This window comes from Peromyscus californicus, unplaced genomic scaffold (genome assembly GCF_007827085.1).
Source record: "Peromyscus californicus insignis strain IS unplaced genomic scaffold, ASM782708v3 Scaffold_9__1_contigs__length_137607984, whole genome shotgun sequence".
In the NCBI taxonomy this organism is placed as follows: Eukaryota; Metazoa; Chordata; class Mammalia; order Rodentia; family Cricetidae; genus Peromyscus; species Peromyscus californicus.
This window is the reverse complement of record NW_026294617.1, coordinates 59,134,545-59,152,034: the sequence shown is the minus strand read 5'-3', so window position 1 is coordinate 59,152,034 and position 17,490 is coordinate 59,134,545. Positions and strand designations below refer to the sequence as shown.

At 46.2% G+C, this 17,490-nt stretch overlaps 1 protein-coding gene and 1 pseudogene across 6 annotated transcripts in view; one reads left to right on the top strand and one right to left on the bottom strand.

The window, feature by feature from the left end:
- Fnip2 (folliculin interacting protein 2) overlaps positions 1-17,490 on the top strand; it is a 118,633-nt gene that overhangs the window by 88,565 nt on the left and 12,578 nt on the right. For 5 of the 6 annotated variants that reach the window (XM_052731301.1, XM_052731299.1, XM_052731298.1 and 2 more), the window contains 2 exons: positions 2,939-4,250; positions 5,150-5,306. In XM_052731301.1, the coding sequence (XP_052587261.1) occupies positions 2,939-4,250; positions 5,150-5,306 (1,469 nt within the window). The remainder of the gene's footprint in view (positions 1-2,938; positions 4,251-5,149; positions 5,307-17,490) is intronic. The other variant, XM_052731302.1, reaches the window with a different exon arrangement.
- On the bottom strand, positions 13,695-14,386 carry LOC128105998 (ferritin heavy chain-like; annotated as a pseudogene).

Genomic DNA, 17,490 nt, shown 5'->3' with positions numbered 1-17,490 from the left:
AAGCTCTGCAAGCCTTCGGTCTTGTCTTTTTATAGAGAAGTTGTTTATTATTATTTCTGTCCTGCCCTTTCAATGTTCTTGGAAGCTGTACACTAGGGAAAACTCTCCCAAGGACACACTTCCTTATGGTTCCCTAGAGAGAACGTCCTGCCCATTCTCACAATGTTTCTCTCAACCTCAGCCTACTAAGTTTAGTTTTCTCTAACCTGTGGCTTCCTGCCTCACTATGGATGCATTCCTCAACTGAGTCCTAACTTCCCACATTCCTCTTTGTCGCCGTCACTGAGTCTCGCCTCTCATTTATGTGACATCCCTTCCGCTGTTGGTGGCTTTCCACCTTCTGGTTAATTCTTGAATCCTTTCTGACTCTGGCTTGGTTGTATAATGATGCAGTCTTTTTTGAGTGCCTACCCATTCAGTAGGTGTTGGTTGTCTCTCTCATTAGCAGTCTAATGAAATGATGGAACCTGGTGAGTCAGTGAGGTGATGAGGACTTTTTAAAAATGTGTTCTCTCGGAGTTTTGCACGTTTTGATCATAGTCATCTTCTCTCCCCCAGCTCTTCCCAGATCCACTCCCTCACTCACCTAACCTGTGTCCCTTTTAATTTTATTTAACTTTATTTCTTTAAGGCCCAAATCAAGACCAGTTTGTGTTACCCGAACATTCTTGAGTGTGTGGTCTTTCCCTGGAGTATGGTTGACTTATCAGGACAATGCTCAGAGAAAACTGTCTCTCCTTTTCCCAGAAGCTAACAGTTGCCCCTAGCTCCACAGCTGGGGGTGGGATTTTATGCCCAGCTCCCGTGTCCGTGCTGGAATTTGGTCTGTCTTGTGTTTGCACTGGTTTTGTGCGTGTTGTCGAGACTGTTGTGAGTTCCTGTGTGCAGCTGCCTGCCCTGCTGTGTCCAGAAGACACTGTTTCCTTATAGTCACCCGCTGCCTCCAGCTCTTGTATTCTTTCTCTTCCCTCTTCTTCAAAGGTCCTAAAGCATGGGGGATCTAGTATGCGTGTTCTGTTGAGGGCTGAGCATTTTGCAGTCTCTTATCCTCTGTACCTTGGCCAGTTATCAGTCCCGATGCTAACTACCATCTATTGTAAATAGAAGCTTCTCAGATTAGGCTTGAGAGGTGCATTGATCTATGGGTACACGGTAAGTCATTAGAAATACTGTTTCCATTCAGCAGAATCATACCAGTAGGCTCTCCCCAAGACCTATGACCTGTCCAGCCATAGGCTGTGCTGGATATGGGTTTTATTCTGTGGAGCAGGACTTACATCCCAGCAAAGTGATTAGTTTCTCCCATGATGTTCTTGCCACTGTTGCGCCAGGGGCATATCCTACCAGCCAGTCATTGTTACGGCTCACAGCATTCACAGTTGGACGTGATTGATGATTACATCCCCCTCCAGTAGCTTGCATAATGCCTTCAAGCTCTGTGAAAGTTAGCCAGTAGGGATGTAGCTTCTCTATGTGGGGTCCTCAGCAATAGGGTCTTACTGTGAAATTCTGGAGTGTAGCAAAGAGCATTGGCAAGAGCCTGTTGTGTTTGGGCGAGGGGTGGGGGGGGGGTGGGGAGGGGGGGCAGGGGTGGTGGTCTATAGGATCTCATCAGCCAACAGCCCCAAAAGAAATAACCCATTCCTGGCTCTGTGATTTTTGTTTGATAGCTTGTAGTATCTAATAGGAACATTGTTGCCCTGTTATAGGTGACTCCCTTTGTGTGTGTGCGTGTGCGTGCGTGCGTACGTGTGTGTGTGTGTGTGTGTGTGTGTGTGTGTGTGTGTGTGTGTGTGTGTGTGTGTGTGTGTGTGGTTTCCATATGACTGTTTTGAAAGATCTTTAGTCCTCTTTCCCCACACGCCCTCCTCTACCCTGCCCTCTGTCCCCTCACTCCCAATTTAACCCTTTCTGTTCTGTTATTCCTTCTTAACACACTGATGTCGGTGTGTTCTGTGATAGACTGCACTGGTAATGCACTATTGAATTGATTCTGTCGTTTCCACTCTTCACGTTGGACACAAAACTGGCTCGTCAGCCTGTGTTAACCAGCTTACCGGAATATAACTGAGAAGACATGATTTGTGTCCTGTCAACTTCTTATATGATACGAAATTTTAAAAATATGCATATTTGTTACTCATGAGTAGGTAGTTTTTCTTATAAATCAGACTGAGTCTACTTAGAGTAAATCCAGGAGAGAATCCTACACACACTACCTCATTAAGTAATTTTAATTGATTTACTTCTTATCAGTTTAGAAATTCTTGAGTTTGCATTTTACCCTAAGACTCACCATCCTGGGATTCTTCTTTATTTTTAGTTACGTGTCTGTAGTACGTGTTTATCTGTGTGTGGGTATGTGCATATGAGTTCAGGGGTCTGGGGAGATCAGAAGATGGCCTGTCCAGAATTACAGACGGTTGTGAGAAGCCTTGCCCAACGAGGACGTGGGTGCTTGGGAATTGAACTTAGGTCCTCAACAGACACAGCATATGCTCCTAACCATTGAGCCTTCTCTCCAGTCCTCCCCGTGATGTACTCCCACTGTATTCTTACAAGAAATCCGTGTAATCTGCAAGATATCTAGGTACTTGGTCTGGTCATTGATGCAGAACAGTGGCTTCAGCTTTCCTTGGGCAAGCATGCCACCACCTGAGCCCCGTGAGGGGCTTGTGTGTCCAGCAGCACTGCTGCCCTGTTCTGCTGTGCTCAGCTGGATGCTAGGCTGCAGCCTGTTCGGCCTGTCAGACCTGCGGTCCAGTATCGGGGCAACCAGAACATGGCCATTCCTGGAAGTTTTATATCTGGTGCCTCAAGAAGTGATTGGAGGCTGGGAATCAAGTTACAAATGACCAGTTTTGTTCTTGTAGAGGGCGGGTATTCTGTATGTGCTAACACCGGAGGACTTTGTCTTCTGTCCATCTCTACCCTGTAGGTGACCTTTATGGAGCTATAGGCTCTCCAGTGAGACTGACCCGCACAGTGGTGATTGGAAAGCAGAAGGATTTGGTCCAGCGCATCCTTTATGTTCTGACCTACTTTCTCCGTTGCTCTGAACTACAAGAGAATCAGCTGACCTGGAGTGGGAATCCTAGTGAAGATGACCAAGATATAAATGGGAGCAAGATTGTAACAGCCTTGGAAAAAGGAGAGGTGGAGGAATCTGAGTATGTGGTAGTTACAGTGAGAAACGAGCCTGCTCTTGTCCCGCCAATCCTACCACCAGTGACGGCTGAGACAAGGAGCCTGGAGCCTAGAGGAGTAGCTGAGATCCCAGAAGGCGCCGATACTAGCGAACTGGGTCACAAACCTGACAGAAACAGATGCAAGAGGCCAGAGCAGAGTTCTGAGGCCAGTAGCATGGGGTTCCAAGAGGCAGAACCTGACAGTTTGTGGACACCTCAAGGCATAGCCTGTGAGGACAAACAGAATGACCAAGAGGCACCCCAAGATGACTTTTCAAGACCTCCCAGCTCTGAGGTTCCCAGGGTAAGACTAAGGATGGACCCACATGCTGTCCATGAGGAGCTGCTAAAGAAACCAGCTGATAGGTCAGCAGCCTGGCCCTGCCCTGACAGACATTCCCAGGAGGATCCTCCTGTTGAAAAGGTCACCTTCCACATTGGAAGCTCCGTCTCTCCAGAGGCCGACTTTGAAAGCCGCACCAAAAAAATGGAAGAGCGGTTAAAGACCTGTGGACAGTTTTGTGGGACCAGTGCCTCTGTCAGTCCTAGCGTGGACACTGGCCTGACTCAAGACCCACAGGGCTCTAGGTGTTCCTCCAAAGCTGACTTTCAAAAGGACATTGCCCCTCCTGAGGACCAGTCCTCAGGAGGAGGAGGTGTCTCTGAGGACAGAGGCCTCCAAGCCAACATCACGGCGGGTGCCGGGGGACAGCTTAGCCAAGCTCATGGCCGCCCTGCACCTTCCAGCTGTGCAGCAGGCAGTGGCCAGAGACCACTGGAACACACTGGAGATGTGCAATGCAAAGGCAAGAAAAGACCTTCCTCAGAGCATGTAAACAGATGTAGACAGCAGGGTGGCCTGCTGGGTGCTGCAGATGTCCCCTGTGGGGACGCCCGTGGTAAGGCCAACCTCAGGATCGAAGGAGACCTCCCCAGGAATGAAAGCTTGGATAGTGCTCTCGGAGACAGTGATAATGAAGCATGTGCTTTAGCCCTGCTAGGCCTAGGTCCCAGTTGTGACAGGACTGAAGGGTCCTTGGAAGTGGAGCTGCCTCTGCCAAGGTAACACTGCACAGGGAACTAGAGTCTGTTCCCAGCCCGACACTATGACCGACCATGGTAACTACCCACAACCACTTCATACACAAAGCATGTTTTTCTCTTAAATGTTAGAGGTATTACCAGCCTGTCTAGTCTCCAAGGATGCTCACAGTCTGGGTGCAGCTCTGTTCTTGGACAGAGGACTGGTGGTTGTCTTTGCAGCTCTTGAGACATTTGGGGGGAGTGAAGGGCCACAGCAGTCACGGTAGCAAGGAGGAGAGAGTTCCATCTGGTGTCATGGGTGTGTAATTTGTACGGTTGGCTCGGATGTCTTGCTTCTAAGGTGATGATCACACCCACCATGAGGCTTCTCTCCCACCACTTTGTACTCTTCATTAGCACTCCATTGGGTTGGTTCTCTGGTCTGTGATGGCTGTAAGTTGCAATTAAAAGATTTCTTCTGTTCTGCCTCACTGTGGCGGCCACCTCCCTTTACAGATGGGTCAGAGTCATCAAGCCGTGCTTTGTTCACCATGACCCCAGCCTCCTCTTTCATTCCTCTGACATGGACTTTCAGGTGGATGTTCAGTATGAGGTGTAAGAAGAGATCCCTTAGTTTTTAGACACGGTCTCCCTATGTAGCCTAGGCTAGCTTTACACTGAGAACATGCACCTCCACATCTGGCTTCAGAATGAAGTTTTAACTAGCCATGGAAATAGTGTATTTTTTCCAGGCTTCCATTTTTAATAAAAATACTTCCTTTCCTCCCAACTCCCCTTTTTCTCACTCTCATGATCTCTTTATATAGACTCTGATATGGGCTACAGGAAACTATTATAGTTTCTTGTATCGTTGGAGGTTTGGTTCCCACTGTAATAACAAGAAGCGAGTACTTTTAACTGTGTATTTACTGTTTTAGGTCTCAGAGCACCAGCAAGCCAAATGTTAGAAACTTTGCCCGCTCGCTTCTGGCGGGCTACTGCGCTACGTACATGCCGGACTTGGTGCTGCATGGAACCGGCAGCGACGAGAAGCTGAAGCAGTGCCTGGCGGCTGACCTGGTCCACACGGTGCATGTAAGTGACCCCAGTGGAGAACCACGGGACGGCCAGTGACGGGGTCTCCAGTTGACACCCAGAGCTTCTGTGTAGAGGATTGCTTGTAAAGACACAGAGTGACATGACAACCAATGAGACGTAGTTAAGAGTTCGGGGACAGTGAGTGAGCAGACCTGGGCCAGACTCAGCCCAGGGCAGGCAGGCAGTACCAGAACTGCAGAGTCCTGGAGCAGGGACAGTGAGGAACGTGGGACATCTGGCTGCTGGTTCTCTCCTCCACCCTCCAGTTTCTTCTGCACGAGGCCAGAGAGCAGGGGCACAGCTAAGGCAGATGCTTCCCATTTTCCGTAGAGCTCAGTCAGCCTCCTGGGGCCAGTGCAGGATGAGTAGAGCAGAGCAAAGTAGGGGTGAATGGCTATGGGCTGGCCTGGCAAACGGATAAAGGGCACAAATGGTGAGTGACGTGAGATGCCTTCAGGAGGCAGACCAGAGAGATGTTGTGTATGGCTTGCTTATTATTCAAACCTTGCAAGTTTCTAAAAGCAATTTTTTTTTAACTGATTTGTCATTGAGCTCACTTTGATAGCTGGGAGGAGATGGCTGTAGAAAGATTTACAGGTATGACTGGAAAATTGCCTGTAGCTACTGCTGAGTGCTTTTCTGTTATCTCCAGTATGACAGGAGATGAACACCTAGAGAAAGTGTGTCAGTCTGATGGACCTGTTTTTAATTGAGCTGCTAGTCAGCAGATGTGCAAGCATAGATGTTTTGCAGTTAGAAACGTATGGTATTTTGTGCAATAGGCAGAATCCTTGTTGCACTGAGATCATTGGAACCTGGCTTGTTATCTCCTTATTGCACACTTTTTGTTTGTTTGGGGAGAGAGTTTTTAAAAGTACGAAAGAAGGCATTGTATGTTATCTTTGGCCTTGAGCCACCTAGACACACAGCAGACACAGGCTTAACAGGCTGAGGATGTTTGTATGAAGTAGGAAGAAGGGCTCAGATGGGAAGCAGCAGTCATGATCCCACATCCCATAGAGGTAAAGAGATGAAGAGCAAGTACCTGGGAGCTGGGCAGGGTCCATCCACCATACATGTGCTTGCCCAACTATGCCTAGTTGTGATCAGACATTGTCCCTCTCCAGAATAGTCCTGGAATAAAACTATGAAGTTGCTGTTATCTATAAGTAACACAAAATTTTTCATACATACCACAGATACTGCACACTTGCTCTTAACCATTTCAGAGGGTTGGTCCATCCATTCACCCCATAGCATAAGCACAGGGCCCTCATTGCATGGAATCGTCTTTCTGGGCTGTCCTAAGGTTGCCTGTGCTTTGTGTGTTTAGTGTGTGTTGGGGGGTCATGAAAGAACCCTGTTTCCTTTGGTGTCACTACCTCCTACCCGTATCCATGTATGCAGAGCCCTTGGGGGTTTGCATTCTGTGGTGCAGTGCTGTTGGTTTGATTCCTCAGGACTTGGGTTTTCACTCCTTGTACCTTTTCTCCACCAAGCCAGAGTTCTGCTCCGACAGAGACGCAGGAGACTATAGGAGCTAATGGGGTTGTCCTCAGCGACATTGATCATATTGGTTGTAGCACATTATAGGGAGATAGGGAATAGTGGGGTTGTCCTCAGCAACATTGATCATATCGGTTGTAGCACATTATATGAGCTAGTGGGGTTCTCAGTGACATTGATCATATTGGTTGTAGCACATTATAGGGGATAGTTGGGTTGTCTGCAGTGACATTGATCATATTGGTTGTAGCACATTGTAAGAGCTATTGGGGTTGTCCTCAGTGACATTGATCATACCGGCTGTAGCACATTTTGCCCAAAAGTGCCCAGGTTCCCTTACTAACCATCGTGGAAAAGCAACCTCCTGAATTTCACAACTCATGAAATTTTGGCATTTTTTATAGGCCATCAATTTATTATTTCTGAATTTTAGACTTTCATTGTGACCATCTGGCTCTATAATTTGTATATTTGAGAAAATAGCCATGTCTACACATCATTCCTCTTAAAACTTTTCCATGTTTCATTTTCTTCCTTTTAAAATAGTACTTTTACACTGTAGAAGCTCTTATATCTTTGAATCATAAAGTCATCTGGAGAGGTTGGATGTTATTAGGTATAATCACCCATATCATGAGATAGGAGTATATACAAAATACAGCCATGTACATGGCATTTTTAGGAAATTATGAAGGGCTCATTAAAGTATCTTCAAAATTTAATAACTTCTTAATATGTTTAGTTCACATTAGTGAACTTTCAGTTTCACTTGACACATCCATCATGAGTTTTGTGTTTCTTTGTATGAGACAGGCTCACCTGGGCTGTCCTGGAACTTACTGTGTAGACCAGGCTGGCCTCAAACTTGCAGAGATCCACCTGCCTCTGCTCCCCAAGTGCTGGGATTAAAGGTGTGCACCACCACGTTGGTGCTGAGTTTGATTTTGAAATAGACTTGCATGTAGACTGCCCCTGAGACTCACACTCTGGTGTGTGACAATGTTGTTTTGTTTTTACTGTAAAAAGGGCTTAACTTCTGTTTACAAGCATCTGTGGAAAATAGAAATATTTTTAAAACGAATTAACCATTCATAAAGGACAGTAATTTTCTTTTTGGTTTTTCGAGACAGGGTTTCTCTGTGTAGTTTTGGTGCCTGTCCTGGATCTCACTTTGTAGACCAGACTGACCTTGAACTCACAGAGATCCGCCTGGCTCTGCCTCCCGAGTGCTGGGATTAAAGGCGTGTGCCACCACCGCCCAGCAGGAACAGTGATTTTCAAAGCTGAGAACATTGTCAGGAAAAGAAGCAGAGATTCAAGAGCAATGCCTGGCCTGTGGGAGCTGAGAACTTGTGGAAGAGAAATGGGGTAAATCACTTGGCACCACTTGCTTTCACAACCTGTTTTGAGATTTATAAATATTTTCAGTCTAATGCCAGGCTTTGAAACTCATAATTCCTTTTAAAGGAAGATACTGAGTAACTTTTTAAAAGCAATTGATGTATGTTATTGACATTTTTAAGACTTATGCATGGCTTAGATTGTAAAGTCTGGCTTCATCAATGTACATTGTATAACCATGGCAGACTAGTTTCCTTTGGAGCATGAGGAAATTTCTTTCTAGAACATTCAACATCAAGAGTGCCTTTTTACTCTTTTTGTTATCTAGCCTCTTATGAAGAGGCTTTTTGCCGTTCCTTTTCATGGCTTTCATTGCCTTTTACGTACTAAGATTCAGGTTTTCACTGGCTGTTTTGACGGGTGTTCTTTTTCAGTCTGTCAGTGGAACTCTTTGCCTCCTAGTGCATGTTACTCGGCTGCTAGAACTGAGTCCAAAGTAGCATTGTGTCTCTTCTTCCTATCGGCTAAATGTGCACTTCTCTTTGCTTATGCTTTCCCTGTGAATGGAGAGAGTACGCACACATAAGCCAGCAACACTCATCTTGGGACCCTGACGAGGCCCTGTCTCTCTTCTGCATCCTGTCTGCCAGCGAATGCCGCCAGCTTGCCAGTGTTAGTCACTACACTGGGGTCAGAGGTGGGCAGTAGACAATATCAGCAGCCCTGGCTGGGGTCTGAGTCCTGGTGTTCCTCCTCATTGAGACTTGGAAGCTGGCGGCACGCCGCCGAGGATGATTTTAGAAGACACAGGAAAAGGGAAAGTGGAATGCAGTGGTTAAGAGTTCGCTTTCCAGCGCAGTAGCAAAGCGTTTGCCACACGAGCGTGAGGACTTGTTCAGTCTCCAGGACCCATCCCTGCAAAAAGCTGGGTGTGGTGGCATGCTAAATCCAGCACTGGGGAAGCAGAGGCTAGAAGATTCCTGTAGCGCTCTGCCAGCCGAGCCCAGCCTCATTAATAAGGTCCTTGTGAGAGAACATGTCTCAGAAAACAAGATGGATGGACACAAGAAACAACCCCTGAGTTTGACCTCTGGCCTGCGTATGAGAAGTTGGGCCTCCTAGGCTTGAATCACAGCTCAGTTCCTAATGGCTTTGTGGCCTTCGGGGTAAGTTTCCAGCCTATGAAATAAACTGAACTGATGTCATTTGAATTTGAAAATTCTAAAATCCACATTGTTAAGCACAGTGCCTGGTACACTACTAAGTGTACGGGCCCAGTAAATGTTGACTATTAAAACAGGAAATGTGGGTGGGGCAGTGGTGGCGCACAACATTAATCCTAGCATTCAGGAGGCAGAGGCAGGTGGATCTCTGTGAGTTCAAGGCAAGCCTGGGCTACAGAGTGAGTTCCAGGACAGCCAGAGCTACACAGAGAAACCCTGTCTCGAAAAAACAAACAACAACAAAGAAAAAAAACCCAAAACCAGGAAATGAAAGTGCCTTGTAAACGATAAAGCAGTATGAGGTGTTATTAACAGGTAGATACCATTGTTTTAGTTCAATCAAAATGACTGTTAGAGTTTAGAAAGATGCACAAGTGTCTTTACCACTATTTGGTTGTGGGCATTGGTCGCTGGAAGCACCTGCTAGTCATGGCTAGTAGAACCTGCACATAAAGTTGCCCTTTGTCCTGTCACAAGGAGCAGGCTGGCATCTCTCACTGTATTAGGTAAGGTCATCAGGACAAAAATTAACATCATATTTTAGCTTAAAAAACAAAACAAAATAGTGATCTAAGCTTCAGGCGTTTTACAGACTAATCTATAAATAACAGTTGGCTATAGCAGCCTGTTCCATTTAATTTTAAGAGTAGCAGCAGCAGATTGGCTCCAGAAATATCACACAGGAGTCAGTAGCACAGATAAGGAGCTTTGCTGAAAGCCTGGCTGTGATACATGCTCATGAATACTAATTAATTCAGTGGGCAACCAACCAGCTAGACTACAAAAGAACAGCCTGTCCCATCAGACAAGAAATCATTACTTAAGTAGCGCATAGTATTAAATGCTCCAGGTCAGCAGCAGCCTTAGAACCCACAGGTTAGAAAGGACACTGTTTTGGAGGAGTCCCTTACTTAGAACGCCCTGGTTGTTTCCATCTCTCAAGGTTAATGATGAACAGACTGGTAACTTGGGGCAGTTCTGCCTCCTGCAGCTGTAGACCTGAATGCCGCCCCATCTGGGACTAGGAGATGTGTTGGGAGGGCTATGTTAAGGGAAAGGAGCTTTGTTGTTGTTTCTCTCAGTCAGACCGCATCTTACCATGTAGTCCAGGTGGGCCTGGCACTTGGAATTTTCCTGCTAGCTTCCCGACTTCTGGGGTTATACGCATGTTTCACCATGCCAATCTCACTTACCTTTCCCCTCCCCTCCCTCCTTCCCACATGCTAGGCACATGCTTATTGAGCTATACATACTCCAACTCTTAAACTACATGTTTTGACCTATGGCTGGATTTTGATGACCATTTTTTTACTAATAGAGATAACTGAAATCCTTACAGATAGATAATCAGGGTTATTGTTTAGTGAGACCTTTGTATTGTGAGTATGTATGTACACACAGCTTCATACACATACATCACTATGTACACACGCTCACACCATCTACAAGCATGTATCTGTTCTTTGCATAGTCCTGCAGTTGCCTTGAAGCAGAAAGCAAAACTCACTTCTTGTGTATTCTAGTGTGTCGTCTGGTGTCTGGTGCATAAAAAGTGCTTGATGGTTATAGGTGACTTCATAAAACTGGGTGTAGAGCATTGTTGTTTGTTGTTGGAGCTGAAACTCATGGGGTATGCCTTCTAAGAACTTTCTTTAAAATAGTAAAGAGGAAAAGTGGTAGTTGACATGAGGTCTGCAGCCCTCTGCATTCATTTTCTTCTGAATGTATTTATTTTTATGGGTATGGAGATTTTCCTGCATAGACCAGAAGAGGGACTGGAGTTACAGATGCTCTGAGCCACTGTGTGAGTGATGGCATTGAACCCAGATTCTCTGGGAGAGTGTTCTTAACCTCCGAGCCATCTCTACAGTTCCCTGTATTCATTTTTTTTTTTTTTTTTTTTTTTTTAGGTTTTTCGAGACAGGGTTTCTCTGTGTAGCTTTGCGCCTTTCCTGGAACTCACTCTGTAGCCCAGGCTGGCCTTGAACTCGCAGAGATCCGCCTGCCTCTGCCTCTTGAGTGCTGGGATTAAAGGTGTGCGCCACCACTGCCCGGCTATGTATTCATTTTTTTAAAGGAGGCTAAGTAAGGGCTTTCAGATTTTATGTCTCGTGTGCATTCTGATGTAGTTCAAATCATTTTCCCATTTTCTTTTTATTACGAGATATTTGGACACTTACGTCAGTCTCCACAAAGGCTGCAAACCTTCTCTTGCACTGTGGTCACACACTTGATCACATGACTTGGTTCTGGGACTCTGACTTGTGCACCTTTCTGCACCTTCACACTGAAGCTGATCTCAGCCAGGCAGTGGAGCTGGTGGCCATGGGCTGAATGTGGAGATTAGCCCAGTGAGGACAGCGATTACAGCCACAGCACAAGAAGCCAGGCTTTCAACCCTCGAGATCGTCCTGCTCTGCTTGGAGGGCCCCTTCCTTCCTGCCTATGCCCTGTGTCTTCATGGGGTCGTGTGGTTCTCAGAGGCCTTCCTTCACCTGACCTTCCCGCCGTCCGGGGTGACTGCCACTCCTGCCGCCCCTCCTTCCTCCTAATCTAAGATGGGATCTGGCTTGCTGCCCAGGCTGGCCTTGACCGTGAGGTGTGTTTGCGTGATCTACCAAGTGTTGGGGATATAGCCCTGCACCATCATGCTGACCCTTTCCTCTTCATCACGTGACAACGCTTCAGTCTTCAGGGACTAGCACCTGTTAGTCACCTGTTTCCAAGAGCAAAATTCTGCTGAATGCAGATAGCAGTGTGAAGTATAATTGCTGTTCCTTCTGAGTCTTCATATGCTGCACCTGTTGAATGCACTAGCAGTCTGGTGGCAGCCTCTCAGGTGGCCTGGCTGGATTGGCTCTCCAGTGAAGAGGCAGGCAGGCTGGAGAAGAGTTACATCGTGGCAGACTTACTTTATCTGTTAAACACTGGAGTGCCTTTTTTATGATAGGCATAGATACTACTCAGTTGGAGCCTGAAAGTAGGAGGGTTCCGGTAAATGCGGGTACCTGTAGACGGATTTCTAAAGGTCTTATTAATAAAAACAAACCCAGAGCCAGGTATTGGGGTGAATGCTGAAAGATCAGAGAGACAGAACCAGCCACAGCTAACCTCACCTCTCGCCAATTCCTCAGCTGATCTTGTTTCCTCAAACTAGAAGCCTCTGTGTCCTCATCCGAATGGATCTCAGCTGAACTGCTGCTCAAAAGCCTAAAAGCTTAATCGAGGCTCTAGTTCTTGGTCCTCACGCCTTATATACCTTTCTGCTTCCTGCCATCACTTCCTGGGATTAAAGGCGTGTGTCACCATGCCTGGCTGTTTCCAGTGTGGCTTTGAACTCACAGAGATCCGATGGATCTCTGCCTCTAGAATGCTAGGATTAAAGGTGCGTGTGCCACCATTTTCTGGCCTCTGTATCTAGTGGCTGTTCTGTTCTCTGACCCCAGATAAGTTTATTAGGGTGCACAATATATTAGGGAACACAATATCACCACAGGTACCAGCTACATATAGATGGAATTCTTTCCCTTCAACATGTGGTGATGACGTCATTATTGAAGTTTTAGAGCATAAGCCTTGGTCTTAGCAGTTCCCAAAAGCTAGGTTTGTCTACCATCCCCAGTCTGTTAACTAAGGAGCTGATGGCCTATAAAAGTGGCGACCTTGGAATTGTGCAGGACCCAGGCTGAGCTGGCCCATCGTCTCTCCCCAGCAATTGCTGCTTGGGAGGGACCTTGAGAGTCTTTAAGCTGTAGGAGCTCCCTGGGGCTTATTTCATTTACTTCCTGAGCCTTGTAAGTTTCGTTTTGTGAATCTTAATAAGCTTCATTCCTCTTCCTAGGAAAGAATGTTTCAATCCTAAGAATTTCTGCCCAGCAATGTGTGTTATTACATACCTGTGTTTGTATGGGTTTGCTATAGCTGAAGTTTTTCTGTGTCCCAGCCTGCTGGTGGTTAGGACAAATCTCTCCTGCCAGTCCTACAGCCGCTCGGACCCAAGCAAACACACAGAGACTTATATTACTTATAAACTGTATGGCCGTGACAGGCTTCTTGCTAACTGTTCTTATATCTTAAATTAACCCATTTCTATAAACCTATACCTTGGCTTAATGCTATCTTACATCATGTTTCTCATGGCGGTGGCTGGTAGCGTCTCTCTCCCTCAGCCTTCCTGTTCCCAGAATTCTCCTTTCTTTTTGTCCCGCCTATACTTCCTGCCTGGCTACTGGCCAATGAGCACTTTCTGTCTGTCTGTCTTTCTTTCTGTCTTTCTTTATTTTGGGGTACCAAAATTCCTTATTTGAAGAAATGGTACAAATTAAAGAACTTAAACAGGTGTTTTGGTGCGACTTTTAGAACAGATAAAGGCAGCCCGACATGCATGCACGGCCTCAGTGACCAGTAAAGTCACTCGTGGCTTTGGGGAAGTCAGCTCAGCTGTCATCACTGTGTCCCAGGTGTGCTTGTCAAAGAGATGTTCTGCCAGGCCAGCTTCAGGGGCTCCCATCTTGTGGAGGTTGGTCACGTGGTCACCCAGTTCTCTGATGGGTTTCACCTGCTCATTCAGGTAATGGGTCTCAATGAAGTCACACAAGTGGGGGCCGTTTTTGTCAGCAGCCAGTTTGTGCAGTTCCAGTAGTGGCTGATTCACACTCTTCTCCAAGTGCAGTGCACACTCCATCGCATTCAGCCCGTTCTCCCAGTCATCACGGTCTGGTTTCTTGATATCCTGCAGGAAGATTCAGCTACCTCGTTGGTTCTGTAGCTTCATCAGTTTCTCGGCATGCTCCCTCTCCTCCTGAGATTGGTGGAGAAAGTACTTGGCAAAGTTCCTCAGAGCGACATCATCCCGGTCGAAGTAGCAAGACATAGACAGATAGACGTAGGAGGCATACAGTTCCAGGTTGATCTGCCGGTTGATGGCAGCCTCTGAGTCCTGGTGGTAGTTCTGGCGCACTTGCGAGGGAGCTGCGGTGGTCATGGCAGCAGTGGGACGAGGCACACGATAACACTGGAGCGGCCGAGTGACGAGGTTGCAAAGGGTTCTGGCTCGGAGCAGCCGGCTGGGGTCAGAGAGGTCGAGCACCCAGTTCTATTCAAGCACTGTTGAAGCAAGAAACCACAGCGACTCTGGGCAAGAACATCTGGCCGCGCTTTATTTATTAACTAATCAGAGCAACACATTGACAGCATAGAGAACATCCCACAGCAGTTTGCTGCATATATGTATTTGGTAAGGTATGAACTTAAAGAAATTCTACTTGAGCCAGTACTTGGAAGGTCAAAGCAGGAAGATGGGGTGTTTGGGGTCATCCTCGGCTACATAGCAAATTCAAGTCCAGCTTGGACTACATGAAACCCTGTCTCAACATGCCCAAATCTATTTAATAACGTCTACCATGGTGGTATAGCTAATGAGGAAAAGTTAATGTTAAAAAGAAACATAATTCTGGGTATTGTGGCACACAAGTTTGAGGCCAGCCTGTACTATATAATGAGTGACAGAATAGTCTTTGGCTGTGTAGCAAGTTCATCTTAAAAAAAAAAAAAATACAAATAAAAAAGCATCAATATAATTCAGTTTTCCTTTGTGTAATGTGGTACCATACATGCTTTAATTATAGAATCTTCCCAAAGGAGAATTGTGAAGTAAGGACCAGGGCTGGGTATGGTGGCCACCTTTTTCTATTTGGGTTTCTCTTGCCGTGGTAGACCACCATGACAGAAATGTACTTGGGGAAGAATATACTATAATCGTAGCACTGAGGAGGCTGAGACAAGAAGATGACAAGTTGCAGGCCTACTCTGGCCCCATAGCGAATCCTAAATTCACTGGATTCTACATAGTGAGGAAATGTCTCAAAAGCACAAATTACTTCAGCTCCAGGACATCGGGGGTGTGTAGGTCCATATTACTGTAAAAACCCTGAACATGGATTTTTAGACTTCTTCCAAGTCTGTAAGCTTGGCAGTTGGCTTATAGATCCAATCATAATGCATTTCAGTTGGCTTCTCTCTAAGGGTTGCTTCTGTAAAGACTACTAGCAGTCTCCAGAATCAGTAGACCTTAAGCATCATCCCCCTCTCTGACCCTTTTGAAGTCCAGTCCCCTCACGTTACGTCTAATGTGATCGCGGGTGATGTTTTACCGTTTTCTAGCTTTATCCTTTTTCCTGACTCTTGAGTCATTTCTTTAGAAGATCTTTAGAGTCTTTCCTTTAGAAGATCCCTCCTGTTCACCTGCAAATAAGTAAGCAGGTTCTAGGTGATGGCTGGCAGTGGATGCATGCTGCTAACTCTACAGAAATATTTACGGACTGAGTGTAAAGTATTTAGTCTTAGAGTATCTAATTCTTGGAGTGTTTTTAAGGCACTTTTCTGAAAGTGTTCAACATTCTTCTGTTGCTGGAGTCTATACGTAACAGCCAACCCATGCTGTTAGGGGGAGCAAGATGCCAGGACTCCATCATTTATTTCCCTGTGCACAACCTGTTACTTTAATTCAGGAAGTACTGTTTCTCACATGCCTGCTCCTGTGCTAGGGAGGAAGTCTGAGGAAACTGCTCACTCACAGATCCTGTGCCTCGGCCTCTGTTCTTCCTCCTTGCTCCCATGACCTAAAGGGACTCAGACTTCCCATGTTCTTCCCTCGCGTTTCTTTTTCTCAATGAGTCACTTTCATTTTATACTACCAACTCCCCTGCCCGTCCTGGCCATGTATGTTGCTGCAACCTTCTGATTGCACTTTCTTCTTCATTGCTTGAAAGCTCTCTTCCCATTGATGGTGGCGCCATGCAGACTCTTGGGCATTTGGACCAACACACCATCCCTCCCTTTCTCTGCAGCAGGGAGATCATATAGGAAGCTGGGGTCAGTTTGAACCCGGGACCCAAATCACCTGCAAATCCATGTTTTTTTTTTTTTTTTTTTTTTTTGGTTTTTCGAGACAGGGTTTCTCTGTGTAGCTTTGCGCCTTTCCTGGAACTCACTTGGTAGTCCAGGCTGGCCTCGAACTCACAGAGATCCGCCTGGCTCTGCCTCCCGAGTGCTGGGATTAAAGGCGTGCGCCACCACCGCCTGGCTCAAATCCATGTTTTAATGACTAGATTTTTTAAGCTGAGCGTGGTGGCACACGTTAGAATCCCATCATTCAGGCAACGGTAGTAGCCTGTCTCACAGAAATATTTTTAAACTGGGTTCTCTGGGAATGTGATTGGCATGCATTCAACACGGTATGCTGGCGGTATGCTGGCGTGTGGCCAGGGATGAAGGACTGGTCCGCATTGCATTCCTGACACAGGAGGGAGCTTGCTTACACAGACTGACTCGCCAGGCCTTATCCAGAAGGAAGTTAGGATGAATTTCTTGGAACTTCAGCTAAGCAGCTCAGAGCAACAAATGGTCAGCACAGGATGCTGGATGGGATTAAATAAAGACAGAAGGCGGCCAGTACTGGGTTTCCTTTGGGAAATGAGTTAGAAAAGTGTGCTCACAGCATTGGCCTTGCAGTGGGTGCTACTGCTGTTTCTCTGGAAACTCGCCCTCATCCTCCTACTCTTGATTGGGGGCCGAGGAGCACGGGCCTATGATAGCTGTGCTGTTGAGATGCCCTCCTCATGTGCTTGCAGGATACTGGAGTATGTCAGAAGGTGCTGCTGGCGAAGCAGTCACTTTTTGATCATTTTGTTTTGTTTTTTAAACCATAGAAACAAACATATGAAAATGTACTGTTTCATTATTCATCAGGAAATGCAAATTTAAACTACTACACACCCTCTGTAATGGCTACAATTAAAAACATACAGTCCGAGACCAGGATGGTTATGGAATAACAGAAGCTGTAATGTGTGGCTGATGGCGATGGAGCCACTTTGGAAAACCATGTTCTTAAAAAGTTAAGCATGCATTTATCACATGAACCAGCATCTCCGCTCCTCAGCATTTATTCAGAGAAATAAAATCATGTGCATACCAAGATTTGTAAATATGAGCGCTCACAGCCCTTTTGTTCTTTGTGGCCAAACATTAGAAACAATCTCTCTCAAGATTTTTTATTTTATATGGATAGGTGTTTGTCTGCATGTGTACCACATGCATGCCTGGTGTCT